The sequence below is a fragment of the Saccostrea echinata genome, unplaced genomic scaffold (assembly GCF_033153115.1).
Source record: "Saccostrea echinata isolate AGI-Se365-2 ecotype Australia unplaced genomic scaffold, CSIRO_AGI_Sech_v1 ptg000001l, whole genome shotgun sequence".
Taxonomy (NCBI): domain Eukaryota; kingdom Metazoa; phylum Mollusca; class Bivalvia; order Ostreida; family Ostreidae; genus Saccostrea; species Saccostrea echinata.
The window spans coordinates 3,924,662-3,947,741 of NW_026889750.1; the positions used below are offsets into that span (position 1 = coordinate 3,924,662).

Consider the following 23,080-nt stretch of genomic DNA (forward strand, 5'->3'; position numbering starts at 1 on the left):
ACGGTTGAAAGAACTTACTGTACGTGTACATAAATTGGCGTATTCAAAATTTTAGCGCAATCACTGGGTATGGAGTTGTTGGCGAAATCATGAATTAGCGCTACACATGTCCATGCCGTACATTGTATTTATAAATGATTTCTTAGCAGTATTCATGAATTAGCACATCCTTGTCTGCGTCAAAGCCGCTAAAATATGAAGCCCGCTTTTTTTAAGTACACATACAGTATTTACTACAATCAAAATTACAATGACTCATCAAAAATACATGTAGATGTAACTGATATGAAAGACAACAAACTACATACTTTCTTTCACTGCCAATGTATTATCCCCTGTTTGCTTCATGCTATCACTGACTTTTTCCTCCTTCTTTTCCAGACTCTCCATGGATTGAACATCTCCCGCTGCTTTTGTGTCAGGAATGGAAGCACCATCATTGCACATTTCAGGCTTCTCCTCTACATTTTGTACAGTGCTTGACGTGACGATTTCCATTTTATCATCAGACTCTACAGAGGACTGCCGATTATCTGGCGTGAAAAACTTCGGCTGTATTTTCGGATCAATAGGTTCTGGTGAGGAAAAAATTTCAATGATGTCCATTCCAGTTTTGGACAGGGATGAATCTTCTGTCAAACTTAATTCTGAGTTGGACTTTGGTTCCTCAACCATCCCAGAAGGGATAAAACCTAATGACCTCTGTTTAGATAACAGTTCTGTACTGTCACTTTTTGAAGCTGCACTTTCTTCAGAATCTGGGATTTTCCCGCAAGAATCCAGCACCTCGGCTGACAATTCAATTGTTTTTGGTAGCTCAGAAGGTTGCTGGTGTTTAAAGGAAGCCCCAGAAAATGTCAGCATACTATCTTCGGTTTCCATGTTACCCCCAACATCCTGAGAAGATTCAGAGGGCTCTGCACTGGGGAAATACTCGCTGCTGTCTCTACTGTTATTTGCAGAGTCTTCCAGCTTTTCATCCATACTGTCCGCAGAATCGATGTTCACCTGATTTTCATCAACATTGTCCATCATGTTTGTGGGATCCTTGGATTTGGAGTATGTGTGGTCTTGTTGGTTCGTGGTGGTTTTGTCAGTCTTTGTATCATCATAATCCATAGATACACTAAAATAAACAACAAAATCAAAATTTGACATGGATACACTAAAATAAACAACAAAATTTTAATTTGTCATGGATACACTAAAATAAGCAACAAAATCTTAATGTGTCATTGATACACTAAAATAAACAATAAAATCTTAATTTGTCATGGATACACTAAAATAAGCAACAAGATCTTAATATCACATGGAATGTCACTAATTAAAAATCCTCATACTTTCCAGACTCCTCATCTTTTTTCTCACATCCTCTGGCAAACGGAGAATTAGCTGCTTCCTCTATATATTCAGCGTAGGTGTGGTAATCCTCAGTGTTGGAGCCTTTGAGCAGTAGTTTCAGGATAGACACGTGAAGGCGGTAGAACATCTGTAAAACACTGACACACATTAATCATGTACTAATTGATACAAGTTGAGATGATATATTTGAGACTAATGAATCTCTTATTGTTTATTCCAAAATTTCTAACTTCAAAGTAATTTTTTCAGACTTGCCTCCAAAGCCTCTACTGCTAGCCTGGGGGAGGTATGGGCTGTGTAAGCATAGGCAATCTTTTTGGGGTAAGTAGCATTCTCTTCATGTAGAGCAGCAGCAGCCTAAAATATCCATCACAAAAAAAACATCAAGTGACCAACCAATACTTCACATATCCAAAGTTTTACATACTACAACTCAAATGTTTTAATTCTTTTTTTTCTGCCACCAAATTTAATTTCCGAGTTAGTGAAAAAAAAAATCAGCACAATTTTAATACTTCTTCTTTTTTTTTTAAACTTCAGATCCTCTTGTGGGTCTCTCTTATTACCAGGTATTTATATTTTCATTTCAATGAATCCCCCCCCCCCAAAAAAAAAGCAAAATCCACAGAGTACTCCCCCTTTAAATCCCTCTAGGTAGATGGTAATTTACACACATAAATGTTAAACATATTCTCTTATCAACTATGACATCTGACCTGTCTATAATAATTCAGATATTCCATGGGAGACTTGTGCATCTTCTCCAAACACTTCCCCATCATGTAATCAGTCAGCCATTCCTCGCTCTCCTCGTCTACACACTGGGAGGCACTCTTATAACACATGAACGCCTTGTCCAACATCTCAAGCTTAAAGCTGGATGCTGACTGCTGTAACTCTGGTGGAAGAAAATCCACATCACATTCATGTTTCTTTTCCTGAAATATAGAAGAATTTGAAGACAACAACACCAAAAATTTATGGAGTTGACAGATGGATAGACAGACTAGCAGTGTCACATCACAGACCAAGTTTTGCTTCAAATTCTGTTAAAAAGAAATCACAGACCTTCTGCCTCAATTATGACACCTGAACTTAACATTTTTTTTCAGGCCATTCTAACTGGGTTTTTTTTCTATGTTAACTGTTGGCATATGCCTTAGATTTGGCCACTTAAACATGATAAATGCCAAGATGCTTAACAGAGAACTTTGAAATGACAATACAAGAATAGAATTAAAACCAATATAGAAGTATCTAACCTGATGAAAGCTGAGTTGCCTGGAGGAGTGAGCATGTAATTGGTAGGACAAAGATCCATACTCCATCCATAGTTTGCCATAAGCATCCTCTATATCTACCGCCCTGTCAAAACACCTCAGTGCTGCCCCAGACCGCTTCCTCAGTGACACGTCTAGTTTCAGATCAGTCTGAAAATAGAATAAAAACAACTTCACAAAATGTGAGGATCGATTTTTGGGAGTTTTTTTGGGTCATATTCATAATATCAGTCTCACCCAAGAAGCCAAATGTACATTCTGAATCTCAAAACAATCGAACAACAACTTCATGGTTTTATCCAGATAACAGTCTTTGTTGATAATATACTAACCGAGTTGAGTTTCTGTTCCAGCTGATACATCCTAGCTAGGGCCAAACCCGCCCAGGAGTCCAGTCGTAATGGACAAACACATATATCATACATGTAAAATTTGATGGCTTTCCTGGGACATAAAAAAAGAAAGAGTAAAAAAGGCTACATCTGAAAGTTCAAAAGCAAGAAATTACATGTTATTGTAGTTGGTTACTTACGGATGTTCATTGTTCTTGAAGTAATAATCAGCCAGCAAGTAATAGATTTCTTTTGTTATGGTTCTGTAAAAAATAATCAATGCAACTATGAATTACCACATTTTCTATTGAATTAGTATGTCTTCCTATTAAAAACACCATAAATCAATTACCTTAAACAATTTTTTCCTAAAATTTTCTCAATGAAACCCCTCAACTGATTGAAGTTAATGTATAATATGATGTTTTTTGTAAACATTTTCATTTAGACCTCTCTAAACTTACACTTGAACATGAGAAGAAATACATGTAGTAACATTTTGAAATTTCAACAGTTCCCCTGACTTCACAATTTCAAAATGAATATGATGCCCCACTGCTTAAGTACATAATGAAGACATGGCACAAAGTGTTGTTAATACATCAGCAAATATTCTTAAACTTAAAAATATTGAATATTACCCTTATCATTAGGTCTAGAAGCTGACATGAATGGAGGGGTGCAATAATATGTTTTCTGCACTTAAGTGCAGGTAAAAGTTCACCTTTTTTAAAATAAAGATGTCACTTACGAGAACTCTAGCCCTTTTACAGGGGTAGGAACAACACTGCTTGTGCCATCAATATAGTCCTGAACTTTATCCAGTCTGTTAGCTTAAAACAAAACAACATACAATTGTACCACATTAATCAAATTCACGTGTATAAAATGTTTTGTCTGATTTAAATATGAAGAAAGCATGCCCTACCTGGTTTTTCTTCCTCCGGTATAAGTTGTATAATTCTTCTTAAGAGAGACTCCAGCTACAATTAATTAAACATAATAGAATAAAGAAACTGTTGAAATTAGAAAAAAAATATTAGGTCACCAGACATTAGGGTTATCCCTTGCAGTTTGTTTTTGTTACACACTTGACTTTTACAGTTAATGCATATAATCCTCTAATCATCTGACATATCTGGAGGAGGTATAATTCAACTCATCAAATATAAATTATTAAACTATTGATCCTAAGTCAATAGACAGTTCACTATGCATAATTTTTCTTGAAAGAAGTACCCCTGTATGACAGAAATATCAAATGGAACTCTTTGTATTTGTTTAGATAGGAATCTCAGCATTTTCTTGGCTCCCTGAAAATTAACTTAACATCTGCATTTATTACCTCAGCAGAAACAGTGTCGGTCTTAAAACTGTCAAACTCTGGCAAATTCTTTGGCTTGTAATATTCAAACAGCTGTATGGCTTGAGGGAGGGTGAGAGTGAGGGGCGGGACATTGTGGTCAGCCAGGTGTTTGGCCTTGCCCTTCTTATTTGGATGACCATAAAGACAGTAAACACACTGTTCATACATCTGTCTGAGATCATCTGTGTACTTAAAATTGTCCTTTAGTTTCTTTTCCAAGACATCCATGAAAAATATCAGCAATTTCCCATCTGACTTTGTGCACCATGAATGGCTGTAATAATATACATGTATGATAGCAATGGTCTCATGATTTTTTAATCAATTTGAATTGACTAGAAGATAGACCAGTATTCAAATTTTTGTAAATTCCTAGGAGACAAATATATTCATTTGCAGCTACAAGATGTATATAAACAAAAAAATGCAGATTCCTCTGTTATATTTTCCCTACTTATCATTCATGTTAAACTACATCTTCATGGGTAATCTTTAAAACATTTGAGTGAGAACATTTTCAAAATACTCGACTTTGTTGCATAAAATTTTACTCTTGAATATATTTTTTTATTATACCTCTGTGAATTTTTTCTATATAAAAATATTATGAATAAACATGCTATTTTTTCCAAACAGCCCCTACCGTGGAATAGTTTTTGTGCTATTTGCCCATGGTGAAATAGTCATTAAACTATTCACCGGCAGCATTCTGTTTCCCTCGCTTTTCATCTCGGAACTCTTCTGGTTTTATACAGGTTGTGACGTAACACAAGTAAAGACTGCTTTGGTATAATTAAACACTTATTTACTGACTATCCGGACAATAGCAAGTTTATCGTTCCCCTCGACAGCAACTATTTCCCTCGGCTGCGCCTTGGGAAATAGTTGCTGTCTTGGGGAACGATAAACTTGCTATTGTCCTCATAGCCAGTAAATAGGTGTATATTATCAAGATTACAAGAAAAACCAACACTAGTGAAAATTTTGTTCTGCTTACGAATACCAAATACTGTACATGAACATAAATTGGCATATTCAAAATTTAGCGCAATCCCTGGGTATTGAGTTGTTGGCATATTCATGAATTAGCACTACTCACAAACATGCCATATATTGTATTTATAAATGATTTATGAATGGTATTCATGAATTAGCGTATATTGCATTTATAAATGATTTATTAATGGTATTCATGATTTAGCGCATCATTGTCTGCACCAAAGCTGCTAAAATATGAAGCCCGCTATTTTAAGTACACATACAGTAACTTTCTAGTAACAAGATGTGTTTGTGAAACACTATGCCCCTGAAGGTAACATAATTCTGGAGTGGGACGTAGACTACAGTGCAATAGTTATGGCCAATGTTAAAGTTTTTCAAATGTAGGTCAAAGGTCACAGTTGAGGTCACATGATCAAAAATTTCTGTACCAATGGGAAAGTCTTGTCATAATGAACACTCATGTCAAATATTAAAGCCTTACCCTTGACAGTGCAATAGTTGTGGGCTAGGTTCAAGTTGACAACAGACAGACAGACAGACAAACAAACAGACGGGACAAAAACAATATACCCTCGGGATCTTTCGATCCGGGGGCATAAAAATAAGGTCGCAAAAATATGGTGATCTACAGTATTTCAAGTTTTGGCTCTGATACCTTAAATTCCTACATACATCTTACATTATTACACTACATTTTACATTATTTCCACTGAGTTCAAGATACCAAGGCCTGATTTCTTTCATCCCTACCTTCCTAGATATTCATGTGAGACATTGAGGAGCATCAACGATGAGGGCAGATTCTCCTGGGTACTCAAGTCTGTAGATTCTTGCTCCTTATGTAGGGCAAAGAATTTCTCTTCCTCACTATCGAAAAAAAAAAAATCATGAAAATAGTAGTTCAAATTTATTTACCGTGTAAAGAGAAAAGTTCTAATAAACACTGGTTTTCAATTCCATATGCCTCTTCATGAATAATTTAATATTTTTAAAAGCATTCATACACATTCAATTATATTTACATTCAGTAATTGTTTTTTTTTTTTTTTTTTTTGTTCATTGAAATCCATTGCAAATTTCTACTTTTATTTTTAAACTGTGATGTAAAATTGCATTAAGGGGGACCGACCCTCTGAAAAGAGAGATAACTTTCCAAGTAAGATATCCTAGTTTTACTCATAGTTTACTTTATCAGATTTTAATTATCGAGACCTTTGAGCAGTCAATTCGATCAAACTTAACCTCTGCTGGAAACATTACCTTCTATTTCCTTTGACTGTACTTTTCAAATTGTTTTATTATGTTTGACAAAAAAACATTTAAATCCAATTTTAAAACCTTTAAAAATTGAATAAGTTCTATCTTTTTAAGGATCATTTTAAAAATGGTTTAATGTATCAAGTACCAAATATAGAATTTTTATTAGTATTACATTTTTTTCCAATGAAAAAAATATTTATAAGAAAGATAACTCTTGTTAACAGGATGTATTGTTTTCTTACAACCACATATAACATTGTGATATTCTGACTTAGGAAGCAGCGCTTCATTATGTTTTCTAATATGAATTTAGTAGGTATGACACTAAATATTATTTTCATATACACCGTGTATTTCTAATTTTATGTTGTGATAATAAATTATTACTCTTACTTATCTCTGTGTTAAAATTTCTTCATATTATGATCTGACATAAAAATCATTTATGAAAAAATAAGCAGCGCTTCCTACCTCAAACTATTTTTCATTTGATTTTGATGCTATAGCTCTTCATGAAAATCAATGTTGGGAAGTTTAAAAAATTTTCGTGAAATTTGGAGCAGAGGGTCATTAGTCCTTAACATGTAGTGAAAGGGTGTACCAAATTTTAAGAACATTTGTCCAATCCCATTTGTAAAACTTATAAATAGTTAAAATATCTCCAAACCAAACTTAAAAGATAGAAGAAACAGTGAGTTGTAAATTTTTATTAAGCAAGAGAATAAACAGGCAGATATTTTCCCAGGAATTATCATAGGCTCTGAATCAGGAAAAAAAAATGAAAACCTGTTATCTTCAACACATTTATTTTATAATTAAGGATGACCAACTTACCAGTGGATTTTTACAATTAAGGATGATCAACTTACCAGTGGATGATGGAGTACAGAATCATCCAAGGTAATACACTTCCTATTGGCATATCAGTGGCCTTCTCTGGTACCGACATCATGATGTCAATCACAGACACCAGGTCATAGGTCAAACGATTCTTACGAGGTCCACTCAGCTCCTTCAAACATTCAGGCTTCTCCAGATTTCTTTTGTAAAATACATAACTTCTATTAGCCTGCTGATTTTTTACACAATTCATTCCAAAGTTTCAGCTCAATTAATTACATGTTTTACAAATTATATTTTTTTAGGTTTCTTCTTCCCTTTTTAGCTAACAGGGACAAAATAAAACCACTTTGTGTCTCATGTTTAAAATTTCTACAAGTTCAATTTCGACCTATAAGGCCTGGACCAAAGATGCATAGAGATGCACTATCTTTGGATGCTCCAGCTGACATATACATGTAATTCCTAGATGTGACCAGCTTTAAGTTTGGATCAATTCAATTTCAAAATAACCATAAGCCCTACCTGAACCAAACACCTCACGGTACTTGTTTGCTATTGGACTCGGGGAAGTATTTAGCCTTAGATGGAGTCTACCACCCACTTTGGGTTGCATTCTCAAACAACCTGACTCCTAGGACATTTTTATATTTGTTTCCAATGCTACATCTTAATTATACTTTCTGTGACCAGGTTCAAGTTTTTAGGAGCAGATCCTTCTCTATGAACAATGACGCCTACCACACTGAATCTGCATTATTCTAGGGATACAAAGACCTGCTTTGAATTCTGTGACCCCCCCCCCCCCCCCATTATGTTTAATGAATTTATAAATTAAACGAGTACATGTACATCTTACTGATCATCAATTTGTCTGAGATTTCATCTTTAATGATAACATTTATTGAGATGAGCTTGGTCATTGTTAATCTTTCTGCAATTTGTGTTGTATTTTCTTACCTAAGAAGTGATGACCAGATCTGGTTTAACACCGCTGACCATTCATCCTTCTGTGGGCTTGTTGTGGCCTTCTTGTATCCCTGGAAGGCCTCATGAAAAGCTACCTCTCCCCAATGTATGGACCTCTAAAAACAAAAAGCCAAGAGCAGTTACTGTAAATGTGAGGCTAAAAGTGAACACAATCTCTAAATTTTATTATAGGGTTGTCAACATAAGTACTAGAATTTGTTTACAATACAAATAAAAAATTTAATAGTGCTTATTGTTAAACTGAATCAAGATTCTTTTCATAGCCAGTATAAAGGAATTCACCTGCATATCTCCCATTTTTTGAAGGCAGTCATGTAGCAAGCAGAGTTGTTCAATCCTTGGAGGTATAACAGATTCAGGGTCAATCCTCTGGAGAAGAAACAAAGAGCTCATTTACTTACTGAAACACTCCTGACATCAAAACCTGATTTTACAGCAACACAACCCACCATGGGTTTCTGACTTGGCTGGTTAACTGCCTTTAACAAAAGTTCAACCACTTTTTCAAATTCTTTGGCTTCAAACAATTTCTGCATTTCATCCATGGACTGACTTCTCTCCAAGGAATCTTGATGTCGCTCAATGCTTTCTGGAATGAGACAACATATCAAACAGCAAATGATAAGGTATGTTTTAGCAAGCATAATGTTCTTTTTCTTTCAATTGCCTTTATGAAATACCTATTGAAATCCAGTTGTCACTTTGGCAGTTCCTCAGGAGAATCTCTTGGGCATTCTCATCCTCTATTCTCCATTTCAAAAATTCTTTTGCCTAGTACATAAATGGAAATAACTCTTAATGAGAACAAAAGATAATGTATCCTCTTACAATAAAATGCTTTATTTCTTGACACATGTGAGACGATGGAAAAAAAAAACGATCACAAATATATACCTTGTGAAAACTGCATGAGGCATACTGAATTTCTCCTTGAAGTAGACACAACCGAGCCTGTAGCCAGTAAGCTTCAGAAGAAAGAAATTTGCTTAATTTTCATAAACAACTGCAAACTTATTGAAACCATTGGCTTTAAAAGTTCACATCTTGGACTGACACAAAATTTTTGAATTTAAAATCTTCAGACTTCAATCTTTTTCGCAGCTATGTTAAGGCTTCCCGAAGCTTTAAAACGCGCTCAAAACATAATTTTTCACTGCGAGGTCCGTTTTGGTTTTAATTATAAGTTTTGTACTTTAGTACTTTCAATTTATATAGAGGGTTCCCTCGGCTTTATATTAACATGTTTGTTATGATATCACATGACTTTTTTTGTTATATAAACAAGAAGTCTGTGAGCCAATGCTCACTAATAATACCCCCGCTTTGATGTGAATACACAAGTTCAGTTATGGACAAACACAGTGATAATCAGGAAATTGACATCGGATTTGTAAAAACTGAATCCCAACATATGGCATGCCTAAACAAAGAAAAAATTTCAAGCATCTGCGATGAGTAGTTGCTGAGAAAACTACGACCAAAATTTATTATGTATGGTACGGACAGACGCACGGATAAACAGGAAGTTGACATCGGATTTGTTCCAAAAATGAATCCTATTATATGGCATGCCTAAACAAAGATTGTGCTAAAATTTCAAGCATCTGCAATGAGTAGTTGCTGAGAAAACTACGACCAAAATTTGTAATGTATGGTACGGACAGACGCACGGATAAACAGGAAGTTGACATCGGATTCGTACAAAAATGAATCCCACCATATGGCATGCCTAAACAAAGAATGTGTTAAAATTTCAAGCACCTATGTTGAGTAGTTGCTGAGAAAACTGTGACCAAAGTTTGTTATGTGTGGTACGGACAGACGCACGGATAAACAGGAAGTTGACATCGGATTAGTACAAAAATGAATCCCACCATATGGCATGCCTAAACAAAGAGTGTGTTAAAATTTCAAGCACCTGTGATGAGTAGTTGCTGAGAAAACTGCGACCAAAGTTTGTTATGTGTGATACGGACAGACGCACGGATAAACAGGAAGTTGACATCGGATTCGTACAAAAATGAATCCCACCATATGGCATGCCTAAACAAAGATTGTGCTAAAATTTCAAGCATCTGCGATGAGTAGTTGCTGAGAAAACTACGACCAAATTTTTTTATGTATGGTACGGACAAACGCACGGATAAACAGGAAGTTGACATTGAATTCGTACAAAAATGAATCCCACCATATGACATGCCTAAACAAAGAGTGTGTTAAAATTTCAAGCACCTCTGATGAGTAGTTGCTGAGAAAACTGCGACCAAAGTTTGTTACGGACAGACAGACAGACAGACGGACAGACAGACAGACAGACACACAAGGGTAAAACAGTATACCCCCCTCTCCTTCGGAGCGGGGGTATAATAAACTCATCGTTTCCTTGTGTACCCGAAATGTGCTTGGGAATAGTCATAGTATTACTTGGGTACAAAATATTTCATGAGGAATTCAACTTACCTACAAATTTGAGGGTATTTTCCACACAATATCGAAATCTGTATTAAAACAAAGCCATCACACATTTTTCCCAAGCAAGATTCAGTTAGAGCACAACCTCTTCTTACAGATTTCCACAAAAAATCTCAGATTAATCCTCATTAATCACCTGCGCCAGACTCTTTTATAGACACAAAATAAATTCTACCTCAAACCACGGGTATAAAACAGAGTACATTTCAAAAGTATATTTTTCGTAAGCATTTTGAACATGCTGAATTTCAATCAAGGGTACGTAAGCGATGTATTTTTAAAATATTCAGACATCTAAGACTTAAAAAACCTTTAACGACCCGTGAATTTTGCAAAAGCTATCTAGCATTTTACATGCAATTTGAAATAAGTGTAAAATTCATGACACCCTCCCCATCATAACACCTCAAGTTGGCATTGACTTGACGTCATTTTCCATTATGACGTCATATTTTGGTAGTTCAGAGGAGTGAAGGCACAGAGTGCACTGTGATTTTCTATGGGAAGCCTTAACCTACCTGCGTTGCCAATCTAAACATCACTACTCAGTATTAAATACCAGTTTCAGTTTTTAATTCCCCTGTTTCTGTCAGACTGACAGTCAATCCTACCTCTAACACAGTGCTGTAGCCACAAAGGTCCCATGACTTCTGACTGCCCCTGTAACCCAAATATATAATCCATGTCATCCTCCCAGAACTTGGGCATCTCTGATGGAAGGCCTGATCCAGGACTTTTCCTGCAGTGAGAAGTGTTGCTATTAATAACATTATTAAAACGAAACATGAAAATCTCTCAATTTTGATATCAATAGCTACAGTTGAACTTTTGTATCTCGAACACGGATTTGTCGAATACCATGGATATGTCAAAGTGATTGGGAAGTCCTAACCACGTATTTCTTAAGTATTTTACCCTCGATATCTTGAACCCTTGGATATCTCGTTTTTTTCTCGGTCCCATCGAGTTCGAGATAGCGAGGTTTGACTGTATTTAGGTTCAATTTCAGTCAAGTAAAGTATGTTATCTTCTATAATTGATAACTACGTTTATGTATATAAATCCAACATGCATCTACATGTGCATGTTCTAGAGCATAGACAGGTACACATGTACCTATTAATGTATTAACCTATTTTTTTTTAATTAACTCTGTAAAGTATCACAAAATCATAACATTGTATGCTATTGTGTTAGAATCTAGTGGTGATTAGTAGTATATGTATAAATACCCTTTAGGTGAGGCTCCACTTCTGAGGTGCTTTGTTAACCACTGATCAAAATGAAACTCCAGCTTCAACAACAACATCTATAACAAGAATACTACAGTAGCTTAGAATTTCATGATAGCTTATTTTTCTTTTAAAACATAGATAGAATGTATATTTTTATTCTATTTTTAAGCTATTCAATAAGATTTGAAAATCAGGTAAATTCTAAACCTTTTTTAAGCAATAAAGAGCATTTGTAATACAAACCTTTCCAAACACTCTTATATCTTCCTCTGGTTCATTTTTACTTCACAAGAAAAAAAAATAAGATGATAAGATACATATCTGAATTATTGTCGCATATATCACAACAATTTGGGACTGAAAAGTTGTCAAGTTACAAAAGCTTAAAAACATTGCATCAAACGAAAGGTTACTGTAATCATTCTAAAAATTCTAAAGTTTATAAAATACAGGTGAGTTACAAATAACTGACCATGAAAGTTCAACTTAAGATGGCAAACTTCAAATTTGCTAACCTGAGCAAACAAGGCAGGTCTATATGTCTCCTCCATCTTGTATATACCCTTACATAGATGGAGGCGAGCTCTGGGGGCCAGGCTAGCTCTGCCCTGTCACAAAGGGACTCCAGGAAATGTAACATCAACATAAGTAGGCCACCATTTTTCTGTTCTCTCTCAAGGAATTCTCTGACATCATTTTCCTCTGTATCTGATAACAATTTTGCCTTTGATACTGTTCCAGTTTCTGAAATAAATCTATTATCTTTTTGAAATTTTCAAAATTTATTTACAAAGAGGCATTAACAATATTTAAGCTGCCCAATACATTTCTTTTTACAGATGTCCCCGCAATTGTAAATGTACGTGTATCTTGTTTTTGCAAGACTTGTTTTTAATTGGCTTAGTTGAGAACACAGAAAACTGAAAATGGCTGGAGATTGAAATCTATCAAGACCTGAAAAATACATACGTGTATATGTGAATCCTGAATAGATGAGAAAACACAATGATATCACTCTGCAATTCATAATTGGGATCTCAATTGGAATTAAAGCAGTTCTGGGAGAAATATTAACCCATTTTATTAAGTGAAGTACTAGTGTAAATCACTTTTTATGTGCGAGAACTTTTTCGCATAATTACGCAAGTCTGTCTGTTCGCGAAAATTTCATTCTCACATATATTCGTATTAGTAAGGATTATATACAACAAAAACCATAGCTCACAAAAAATTTGTCTCGCTTATATATACCAAATAGCTAAAAATAAAGTGTCGTGAAAATATAGTGATCTACAGTAATTCAATTTATTAGGAGAGATTTGAACTTCTCTTCAGTTTCAATGGAGGAGGAACAAAATTAGTTTTTTGGGAGTAGGCCATTTCAGTGGGTGAGGTACTAAACCATTTTTAGGGAGTGAGATATTGATCAGTCTGATTGGGTTTAGTGAAAGCAGATCCCTCCTTTAAGTGGGGTGAGGTACTAATGGTTCTATAGTGTGAAAGATACTTACCAGTTTTATTGGGTTTAGTAAAAACAGATCCCTCATTGTCAGAAACAACATCCAAGGTCTCCATTTCCTCTTCATCAACCCCAGACCTTCATAAACAATTACACTGAATAGTCATTAACATTGAAGGTGAACTGTAGATGATGTGCTTTCATTTATTTAGGTGAATTTTGCTCCATCTGTAAGGTCATGAACTTATCAGTGCAGTAAGGAATTCACACAGTGTTTTTATTCCTTATATATGTACATGTATGCAATATCCATATCTAGGCCTTGATCCTCATTTACCATCCTAAACAATAAACAGACACAAGGGTGATTATCATTTACCACCCAAAACATTACCCAAAGGTTGCTGAAATATACCTACAATGTATATCCCAGTAATATTCATGTACATGTAGGTAAGCATACAATAAACCTATAGAAAACTAATGGGTTCAAAATTCCATAAATGTAACCTATTAATTGCACACCTCATAATGATGATGTTTTATTTGAACGATATTAATTATTACAAACTTGTTTTTAATCTATACCTGAGACTGGGAGGTATGAATGTCTCCAGGATCTCTCGGAAGTTCACTCGCTCCTCCTCTCTCCGTGTGAAAGTGTTTCTCACCTGTACAAATTCAATCATAAATTTATCTCTCCGGATATAATACTCCTCATACAGCATACTAGGATTTGTAATATTTAAGATATCACACAGTGTCTAAATATGAACATCAATAAAATGGTGGAATTTTTGTAGCAAACAACTGCGAAAAATAAGACTATCAAAATATTTAGGACAAGAAAATCTAAAGTGTAATTAAATGTACAAATACACAAATTTTCCCCATACGCTTCACAGCAGATATAAGTGAAAGGTTCAAACAAGTATAATGCTCTTAAAGCGTTACATAATCTTTACCTTTTTTTTTTTTAAATCTTTAACTTATTTAATATATTAAATCTACAGTTTGTTTTCCTTTACCCTGGCTGATCGTCGTTTTTCGTAGTACGGGTTATCAAAATTTGATGACTTCTTCCTCTTTTGCCCTTTGACCTTGCTCTCTGTGTCACTATTTTCTGACCCAGGGTTATCTTGCAATGCAGAGGTCACTACATGTAGATTCAAAAAATAATGAACACTTTTTAAATAACTGGTCTATATAATAAGAACAGTTCAGTAATTTCCTGAGAAAAAGTTAAAATTAAATCAATCTGATTTTCATCCTGCTATTTTTCAAATTTAAATAGTTCAAATCATTGAAAAAGGTGCTAACATGGATTTATGTTTTTTTTTCTTCCAAGATTGACAAAGAAATTAAAAATTCCGTGCAGTTTGTCAAACCCTGCTGTAAAGTTATGTGCTTATTGGCAAAAACCATTAACTTGGGGATTATTTCCATGATACCAAGATAATACATTACAACAGTTAAAAATGAAAGAAATATGTGAAAAGAATAGGTACGAGGGGTAATGTTTACGCAAAAGATTTCTTACTGTGTTCATGTTAAATTACCATCGTGTGCAAATTTCCATGTCTAGCGTACCTGAAATGGGAATAGCAGACAAAGTTGGGAATGAATTTGACACCTCCAGAGCTGAAGGTTCAGAGGTCACAGTTACAGTTACATTCTCTGGTTCAGAGGTCAGAGTGGCAGAGGTCACAAGGATTACACTTTCTGGAGCAGCAGTTGTAGTGTCAGTACTGGTAACAACGATGTTGTCACTAGTGGGCAGTGCTGGAACTAGAGCAGTTTCACTGCTGGCAGTCACAGCAGTAGAATTGACAACAGTGTCAGAAACACTATCAGTAGAGATAACGTTTGTCAACGTTTCTGTCACAGCAGTGTGATCAACCTCCATTTCCTCAGGTTTTGAGACATCCATTTTTTCCACAGCTGGAGGCAATTCTGATGAAATTGTGGAACTTGCAGGTTGACTTGGCACTTCTTCCTTTTTGGTTTCATGACTTTTGTTTCTATCTACTGCATAGTCACTCAAGTCAACTCTGATACTCAAACTCTGCAAAAGAAGACAGAATGTTTAAAAATAAACTTAATGCTTTTATAAATGTTTAGAACTCTTTATTTTGTTTGAACAGTTTTATATGGACATACATGCAGAAGTAAGATTTAACTGACCTTTGGTGGGGTGGCTTTCTTAATGTTGTCATATAAAGCAATCAAGCTTTCACCCAAGGACAACCATCTGATATAAAACATCAAAAGAGAATACATATAGAATCTGCTATTTCACACAAGTCCACAGTAAATAACTCATGATTAATTTAAGAGGAACTTTCATTTAATGATTTAAGAGCAATTGACAGTTTGTAACACTAATTAATAAGAACAGGCATTTAGGTTACGTGTATGATTTAACAGGAATTGTCGATTTGTAACTTACATATAAGATTTATTGATTTAATAAGTACTTTCCATTTGTAATTTGCATATATGATTTTACAGGAACTGGCAGTATGTGACTTAAGGTATGTCACTCGTAAGCTTTTTAGAATAGTTCAGTCAGAACCTTTAACTTCAAAACTATTTATTACAATTCAATTTTTATAACATATTTAAATCAAACAATGCAAATTATTCAACATTCAATTAAAAAACTGCTCATAAATTCATAAAGAAACAAGATTTATGAGGGACTATTTCTTGTGGTGGAAGGATATTTTGAAGAAAATTCTTCAAATCTACACATTTGTTAAATTTAATATCTTGGAACTTCAGCCCCACATATTTTTATTTAAAGAATATTTTCCTTTATGATATGATAGAAATATTAAATATAGGTCTCAATTTATATTTTTAGAACAAATTTTACACATTCACTCAACAGACTTTGCCAAGAAATGAAGATATATTAAGGGAGTCAAGATAAAATTTACACCGTTTTTTGTCTGAAAATTGCACATTTTGACCAATATCTCAAAATTTACATCACTGACCCCAACTTTTTCTTTCATTATTTTAAACAACACGATACTTCCAACCGATCAGCACTTAAGTCATAAAAAGTTTGATACAAGAAAATATTTAATTGTCTCTTTAGATATTTTATACCCCAAATGTGATACTTTTTAGTGCAAAAAGGTCACACAATAATTTATGCGCATTAATTTGCATGATTTGTTCAATGATAAATGTTATTCAAACAATTTTACATAAAATAAGATATATTTACTGCCATAATTACCGATCTGATAAAATATGATCAAGATTAAAGTGATTAACCAAAGAGTTACAAATTAAGTGCAAAAAGGTCAACTTAATTGTACCGTCGCTCAGTAAGATGCACACTGACCCCCCATTTTCTTTGCGATTTTGAGTCATGCTGTATGAGTACTTATCTAAAATATACTTCCCAAAAAAATCCTTGATATAACTAATTTCACGAGTGACATACCTTAAAAACAAGCATTCTGAGAGTATTGCATTAGCAATACTAGTCCCCTACCGGCAAGTGTAATCTGGTTCCGTTAAGAATTGAAAATGCCATAATTCCATCAAAAATCAATGAAGCGGGATGAAATGCAAAGTTGATCTTTAACTAATCAAGGTAAAGTCACATACCAAAAATCAGCTCAATATCTGAAAGCGTTTAGAAGAAAATTGCGGAAAACCCCTAAAAATTGAAAAGGTCGTAATTCTGTCAAAAATCAATGAAGCGGAACGAAATGCAAACTTGATCTGTACTTAATCAAGATACATTCACATACCAAAAATCAGCTCAATATCTGCAAGCGTTTAGGAAAAAAGTGCGGAAAACCAAGTGGGACAGACTGACAGACAGACAGAGGGACAGACAGACAGACGGACAAGACAGACAGACAGACGGACGGACAGACTCAGAGGAAACCTATAGTCCCCTCCGGTTTCACCGGTAGGGGACTAATAAGACTTATTAGGAACTGGGGCTTTGTTACTTATGTATATGATTTAAAAAGAACTGACAGTTTGTGACTTACGTATACGATTTAACAGGAACTGGCAGTTTGTTGGGCTTCATTGGGGGAGTTCTGGCCAATTCTCTTCTTTTCTGTCTCATCTTCAATGCCTCATTCACATACTGTGGAATCAACAATAAAGCTTAAGAATTTGAAGACCTTATACTGGTATTTAAAAAAAAAAATTATGTTCCGTTTTCAAAAGGAAAGATAAGTCAAATCTGCACATGACCTTGGGATCCTCTTGAAGAACAAGTTCATCATTTTAAAAATTATCATATACCTCATCTATTTCCTCTTGATCCACTTTCTCTGTATCAATCAGTGAATTGCTATAAATCAAAAACAAGCATCAATAATTTCAAAGTTGTCTCGAGTATTTCCATGTTCCAATACCAATGCATTGTAGAATAGCATAAGATTTATAATCAGTTTCATAAATTATTTTTATTTTTTATTTCAAAACGTTAATCTTACCATTCTTTAAACATTTCTTGTGTAGCCTCTTTCAGGGATGGTTGTTCCTTATGAATTTGATTCCTGAAAACAATTCCCTTGGGGTACAAATAGTCTTTCTTCAAAGCCTTGGATATGTAGTACAGGCAATCTGAAAATCATGATTGAAGAGGCAGGGACTTACATGCAGTTAACTGAAAAGTTCCAATAAGGAAGACTTCTATATATGGTACATGTATACAAGTGACCTCCAGAGCCTCAGTATTGGATATTTTGACAAAGAATGGCATGTAACTTTCATTTTCAACAGACCCCATATTTCATGGCCATTTCTATGTTTATACACATGTATTTAGAAAATTACTTCATAAAGTACATGTATCTGTGAATTCTTTTGTGATGAGTTTCTTTTCTTGCTTTTGCCTTTACTTGTGCCAGAATATGACAATTCTCATACAATAGAAAACACCCCCCCCCCCCCAAAAAAAAAAACAAAACTATCAAACCTACACCAGTAATCATTAATGGTATAAAGAACTGTGATGATATTGTCCAGGCATGGCCAGTGGTTTGGATTACACTGTAGACCCTGAAAAAGGAGAAAAAAAGCCTTAAGTGCCCATTATGCACATGAATTTGTCCCATTCCTGAGTCTTTTCATTGTACAATCTTTCTCCAAGATTCACTTTTTTTTTAAATCTATAACTCTATAAGATCTCCAAATACTGTATAAGGTAAAACACGCTTATAATGAAGTGCCAGGGATGGACGATTTTGCTTCGTTATAAGCTTAATTCATTATATCGGTTAAGTTTACAATACATTTTAAAGTCATAGGGAATGAAAATCACTTATCTGTAAGTGTCAATTTATTATAAGCATGTTTGCTATAAGCGTGTTTTACTGTACAGTCAGTTTGTCTCATACCTGTTCAAATCCTAGCCTGGCAAGTTGATAATTATGAAGTTTCAGGGCTATTGTTCCTATCTTGTACCAGACAGTTGTTTCTGATTCATCAACTTTGACTGCCTGAAGAAGAAAAAAAAACACACACACAGGAATATCATACCAGAGTACAAGTTTTCTAACAAGTCAAAATAAGACCAGGTCCTCCTGAACCTTTACCTCTATGTACCACTCCATTGCCTCCTCATGGTCCCCCTTCTGGAGGGACATGGCAGCCAGATTTTTGTAGATGGAGTACAGAAGCTGAAGTCCAGGGTGTGTGATCCCCACAGTCTCCGTCTCAATGAGTTTGGCTGCCTGTTTTGTTACAAAACAAATTTAATGTTTATTCAATGTATCAGTATAAAAATTAACACTGAAATGGCCTTTCAGCAGCCTATCATATGCTTAGCTTAGAAAAATACATGTTCAAAATACATGAAAATAAGGCATTACATCTGTTTTGAACACTGTTATTTAACTGAACTTCAATTAATTATTATTAATGAAATACCTCTCTGATGAAACCATGACTTAGAAGTTGCTCAAATGCCTCCTCTGCTTTCTGTATATCTTGTCTTTGAAGTCCCAGGGCTTTGTTGTACAAAGTGTAAGCTTCTGATTCCTATAAACAGAAAAAGTTGGACACTCTGTTTCTTATGAAAAAAAAAAGACTAGAACTACTGATTACAGTAAATTCCAACTTATTCAGTAGCAAAATTCATAACAAAATATGAATTATGAAATATGAAAATGTTTTTGCTTCAAAATATGCAAAAAGAATTTTAATGTTACTGACAATTATTACTAGGAGTTGTTCTTGATAATTCTGATGTTATGACATCTCTTCATGACTTTCAACGATGGTGACATGAGATTTTCTGATATCATACAAACAAGTAATGCTTATTAACTACCCATACATTTTTGGGATTTCAGAACCACCTTTATGAACTTTTACTATTGATTTTTGCCTAACCTTCATGGAAGTTTTCTGTGTAAGGGACTAAAATCAGAAATAAACACAAGGTTTAGCAACTGATTTTCTCACATTTAAGTGCTTGAACCTTTCCAACAAATTCTAATAAAACCATGAAAATTAAATGTTTATTTTCAAAACATTTGAAGAATGATTCATCAGTAACAAATGAGCATGGAGACACATGTCAGAGATACCAATATTTTACTCCATAAAAGGAAAAGTGTTTATTGATTTTACATAACACGATAAATAAAATAGATTATTTGGGTGTATTATAACCAAATCTATTTTTCACAAAATCTTGAACTTGACCATTATAGCAAGGTGCCCCTGGCAAAGCAAGCTAAAAAGACTAATGTGTAAGAACAGACAAAATTGGAACTGAAATCTGCACATTGTCAAGCAGATTTTTGTGTGAAACCTTCCAAGAATTCTTTCTCTACCATAATTTCATGCTATAATGATGAATTGCATGACAGTACCACAGATATTGCGTAGATTTAGTTCTTAAAGACAGCATTAAAGGAATTAAAAAAAAATAATTGCATCTACATGTACTCTACAATGCTTAAAAGCTTTTTAAACAAAATAAAAGTTAAAAATTTACAATGTTTAGCTTCCATTATGGAAATGCAACAAATATATGACAAAATGTGATGTAACAGTCTAAATCTTCCTAATGTTTCGTGCTTGTTGAAGAGGCAGATCAAAGTTAAAAGTGTTTGCATAAACTTTTCACGCTGTTTTTGATGTATACAATTGTGCTCACCCCAACGGTCACACCAAAAACAGATGTTTAGTTCAACATTTGATTGAAGAGTTTAAGCATACAAAAAATGGCACATTTCTTTATCAACTGTGGGGAGTTTCTTCAAAGTGAAGGAGTTGTGTAATGATGGGGTTAAACAATATGAAAGAAGGGCCGTCCCAAGAAACAGTAAAGTAATTTTAACTAGGGTATACCTCAGCCTCCCTTGTTCCGACTGCTTTACTCCTGGCATCGTCATCATCAAATCCACTGCTGCTATCATTCAGAGCAGCTATTCTTATCTGGCGAGATACAACGATTCGTGCATTTTATTAATACAGTTCGAGTTTGTTCAGACACGATTTCAGAGATCATTGAGAAACGGTAATTTTTCATCACATCACATGAAAAAGAATCTTTTTAAAATTAGCATATCGCTTTTACTTTATCCTTGTCTGTCACTCACCATTTTAAAGCATTGTCACCTTATACCATACCACCACTTTGTAACCAAAATCTTCGCGGCATCCTATTCATCGATAAACTGGTCTTTTTTATGTGTTAAATTTGGGAACCAGTTTCTTGGAGTGTCTAAAAATCGGGTCGCTATGCATAATGTGTTCCGGAAAGTAGTTGCAAATGAGGTGTGCACAACCTGTCTGCTTCACTTACTACTTAATACGCTACAAATTGAAAACATATTAATCAGTAGCTTAAGGTCAAGATCTAGTAAATAAAAGATGCCTATAGGTTGATCAGAAACCAATTCTTTTAATGTTCCTATACAAATATAGCTTGGTAAAAATAGGATGTATCAGGGACCTATATATACTAAGTATATCTATTAGTTAGTATATAGGTACCTGGATGTACCGGTATATCGGGACATAATTTTTTTTGAAAGCTCAACGAAGAAACATGCTTTAAACTGCCAGTTTCAATGAAAAATGAAAAAACTCTGGTATAGATATGGGAGTTTTTTTCCATCTCAGATATAGGAAATGCATTAATATTGCCCACAGTCTCTGAGAAAACGGTTTTTCACGACATCGATCTTCTTTGAAATAATGCTTCATTTTCTACATACATGAAATTCTATTATAGTCGTAAAGTACCTGTAAAAAATAAGTTTTAATCATTTATGACGTCATAATGGATCTAGCACCAAAAAGACGGTCTATAAACTAATTTACTAGATCTTGACCTTAATTTTAGTTTTATTTTATACAGGTGTCCATTTACTGCAATGGTATTTCAATGGATATTCGGTGATAACCACTTTTAACATACGGTATAACACTTTTTGAAACTCCTTCTCATGAACATTTTTGAAAAAAAGGATTGTGCTATATTTGTGTGTTAGTGTTGTGAAAGGTGTTTTCAGAAATCAATTGTTACGATATACATTGCCCTTCATATTCACAAAATTTTACTAAAATCAATAACATCCAATCTAATTAAAATTAGATGTTCCGAATACGTCATGGCTTCAACTTTTCAATCGTCAACTTCCCTTACTTATGTAGCAATATACCCTTATCATCTGCATATGGGGTTTCTGTCTCTCAGTTGATTCGATACGCAAGAGCATGCTCTACGTATGGACAATTTCTTAATACGAGAAAAGCTATTGACAAACAAGTTGATGAAACAAGGATATCAACAGTCTCGTTTGAAGTCATCATTTCGCAAGTTTTATGGTCGATACAATGACCTTGTCAGCACATACAACCTATTATTGAGTCAAATGCTGACTAACGTTTTTCATACTTATTATTAGGTCATAATTTATACATTGAACTGTCTACGGATTTTTTTCGATAATGACAAGGAGCACACGGCGGGTGTTACCGGTCGGCAGGGGATGTTCATTCCTCCATGACACCTGATCCCAACTCTACATTTTGAGGTCCGTGTTTGCTCTGCTCCAAATTTGTATTGTTTCATTGGACTTTGGAGATTGAATACTGTTCGTTATCTTCATATTTCATTCAAGAGAATGTTAAAAAAATATCCACGCGTTTTGCCAAGAAAGAAAAAAAATCGTGTATGTCACGGGGTGTTGTAGGAATTGAACTATCTCATATACCAAGAATAAATGACCTTCAATAAAATATTTTTTTTAAATGTTGTATAGTATGGAAAAGTTCAAATGGGCAGTATCCACTGATAGCTCTAACAAATTATACAAGTATTTGACGGTCTGCAAGGGATTCATGTTTCATTGGTTGATATTTAAAGGTTCATGTAAGCTTTAAAGTTAGCTATGTCACTTAAGGGCTCTGTATATTAATAATTTTGATTTACGTCTTTGTAATCAAATTAGTAACAACGTGATCATAGGTGC

The 23,080-nt window shown here is 34.4% G+C and overlaps 1 protein-coding gene across 1 annotated transcript in view; it reads right to left on the reverse strand.

Annotated features, from left to right (window-relative positions):
• LOC133183480 (calcineurin-binding protein cabin-1-like) overlaps nucleotides 1-21,238 on the reverse strand; it is a 29,000-nt gene extending 7,762 nt beyond the window's left edge. Inside the window, exons 1-35 of the mRNA XM_061318438.1 lie at nucleotides 21,200-21,238; nucleotides 20,949-21,035; nucleotides 19,518-19,628; nucleotides 19,184-19,321; nucleotides 18,986-19,087; nucleotides 18,569-18,647; nucleotides 18,080-18,209; nucleotides 17,886-17,934; nucleotides 17,624-17,724; nucleotides 15,786-15,852; nucleotides 15,192-15,666; nucleotides 14,630-14,757; nucleotides 14,190-14,272; nucleotides 13,654-13,739; nucleotides 12,658-12,886; nucleotides 12,386-12,425; nucleotides 12,140-12,216; nucleotides 11,519-11,646; nucleotides 9,330-9,400; nucleotides 9,116-9,206; nucleotides 8,885-9,024; nucleotides 8,718-8,804; nucleotides 8,406-8,530; nucleotides 7,475-7,645; nucleotides 6,096-6,212; nucleotides 4,323-4,617; nucleotides 3,906-3,960; nucleotides 3,729-3,810; nucleotides 3,178-3,240; nucleotides 2,978-3,089; nucleotides 2,628-2,795; nucleotides 2,082-2,303; nucleotides 1,621-1,722; nucleotides 1,344-1,492; nucleotides 309-1,126 (exon numbers count right to left, since the gene is read on the reverse strand). Of these exons, the coding sequence (XP_061174422.1) occupies nucleotides 309-1,126; nucleotides 1,344-1,492; nucleotides 1,621-1,722; nucleotides 2,082-2,303; nucleotides 2,628-2,795; nucleotides 2,978-3,089; nucleotides 3,178-3,240; nucleotides 3,729-3,810; nucleotides 3,906-3,960; nucleotides 4,323-4,617; nucleotides 6,096-6,212; nucleotides 7,475-7,645; nucleotides 8,406-8,530; nucleotides 8,718-8,804; nucleotides 8,885-9,024; nucleotides 9,116-9,206; nucleotides 9,330-9,400; nucleotides 11,519-11,646; nucleotides 12,140-12,216; nucleotides 12,386-12,425; nucleotides 12,658-12,886; nucleotides 13,654-13,739; nucleotides 14,190-14,272; nucleotides 14,630-14,757; nucleotides 15,192-15,666; nucleotides 15,786-15,852; nucleotides 17,624-17,724; nucleotides 17,886-17,934; nucleotides 18,080-18,209; nucleotides 18,569-18,647; nucleotides 18,986-19,087; nucleotides 19,184-19,321; nucleotides 19,518-19,628; nucleotides 20,949-21,035; nucleotides 21,200-21,202 (4,981 nt within the window). The 5' untranslated portion in view covers nucleotides 21,203-21,238. The remainder of the gene's footprint in view (nucleotides 1-308; nucleotides 1,127-1,343; nucleotides 1,493-1,620; nucleotides 1,723-2,081; nucleotides 2,304-2,627; nucleotides 2,796-2,977; nucleotides 3,090-3,177; nucleotides 3,241-3,728; nucleotides 3,811-3,905; nucleotides 3,961-4,322; nucleotides 4,618-6,095; nucleotides 6,213-7,474; nucleotides 7,646-8,405; nucleotides 8,531-8,717; nucleotides 8,805-8,884; nucleotides 9,025-9,115; nucleotides 9,207-9,329; nucleotides 9,401-11,518; nucleotides 11,647-12,139; nucleotides 12,217-12,385; nucleotides 12,426-12,657; nucleotides 12,887-13,653; nucleotides 13,740-14,189; nucleotides 14,273-14,629; nucleotides 14,758-15,191; nucleotides 15,667-15,785; nucleotides 15,853-17,623; nucleotides 17,725-17,885; nucleotides 17,935-18,079; nucleotides 18,210-18,568; nucleotides 18,648-18,985; nucleotides 19,088-19,183; nucleotides 19,322-19,517; nucleotides 19,629-20,948; nucleotides 21,036-21,199) is intronic.
• Between the last annotated feature and the right edge of the window lie 1,842 nt (nucleotides 21,239-23,080).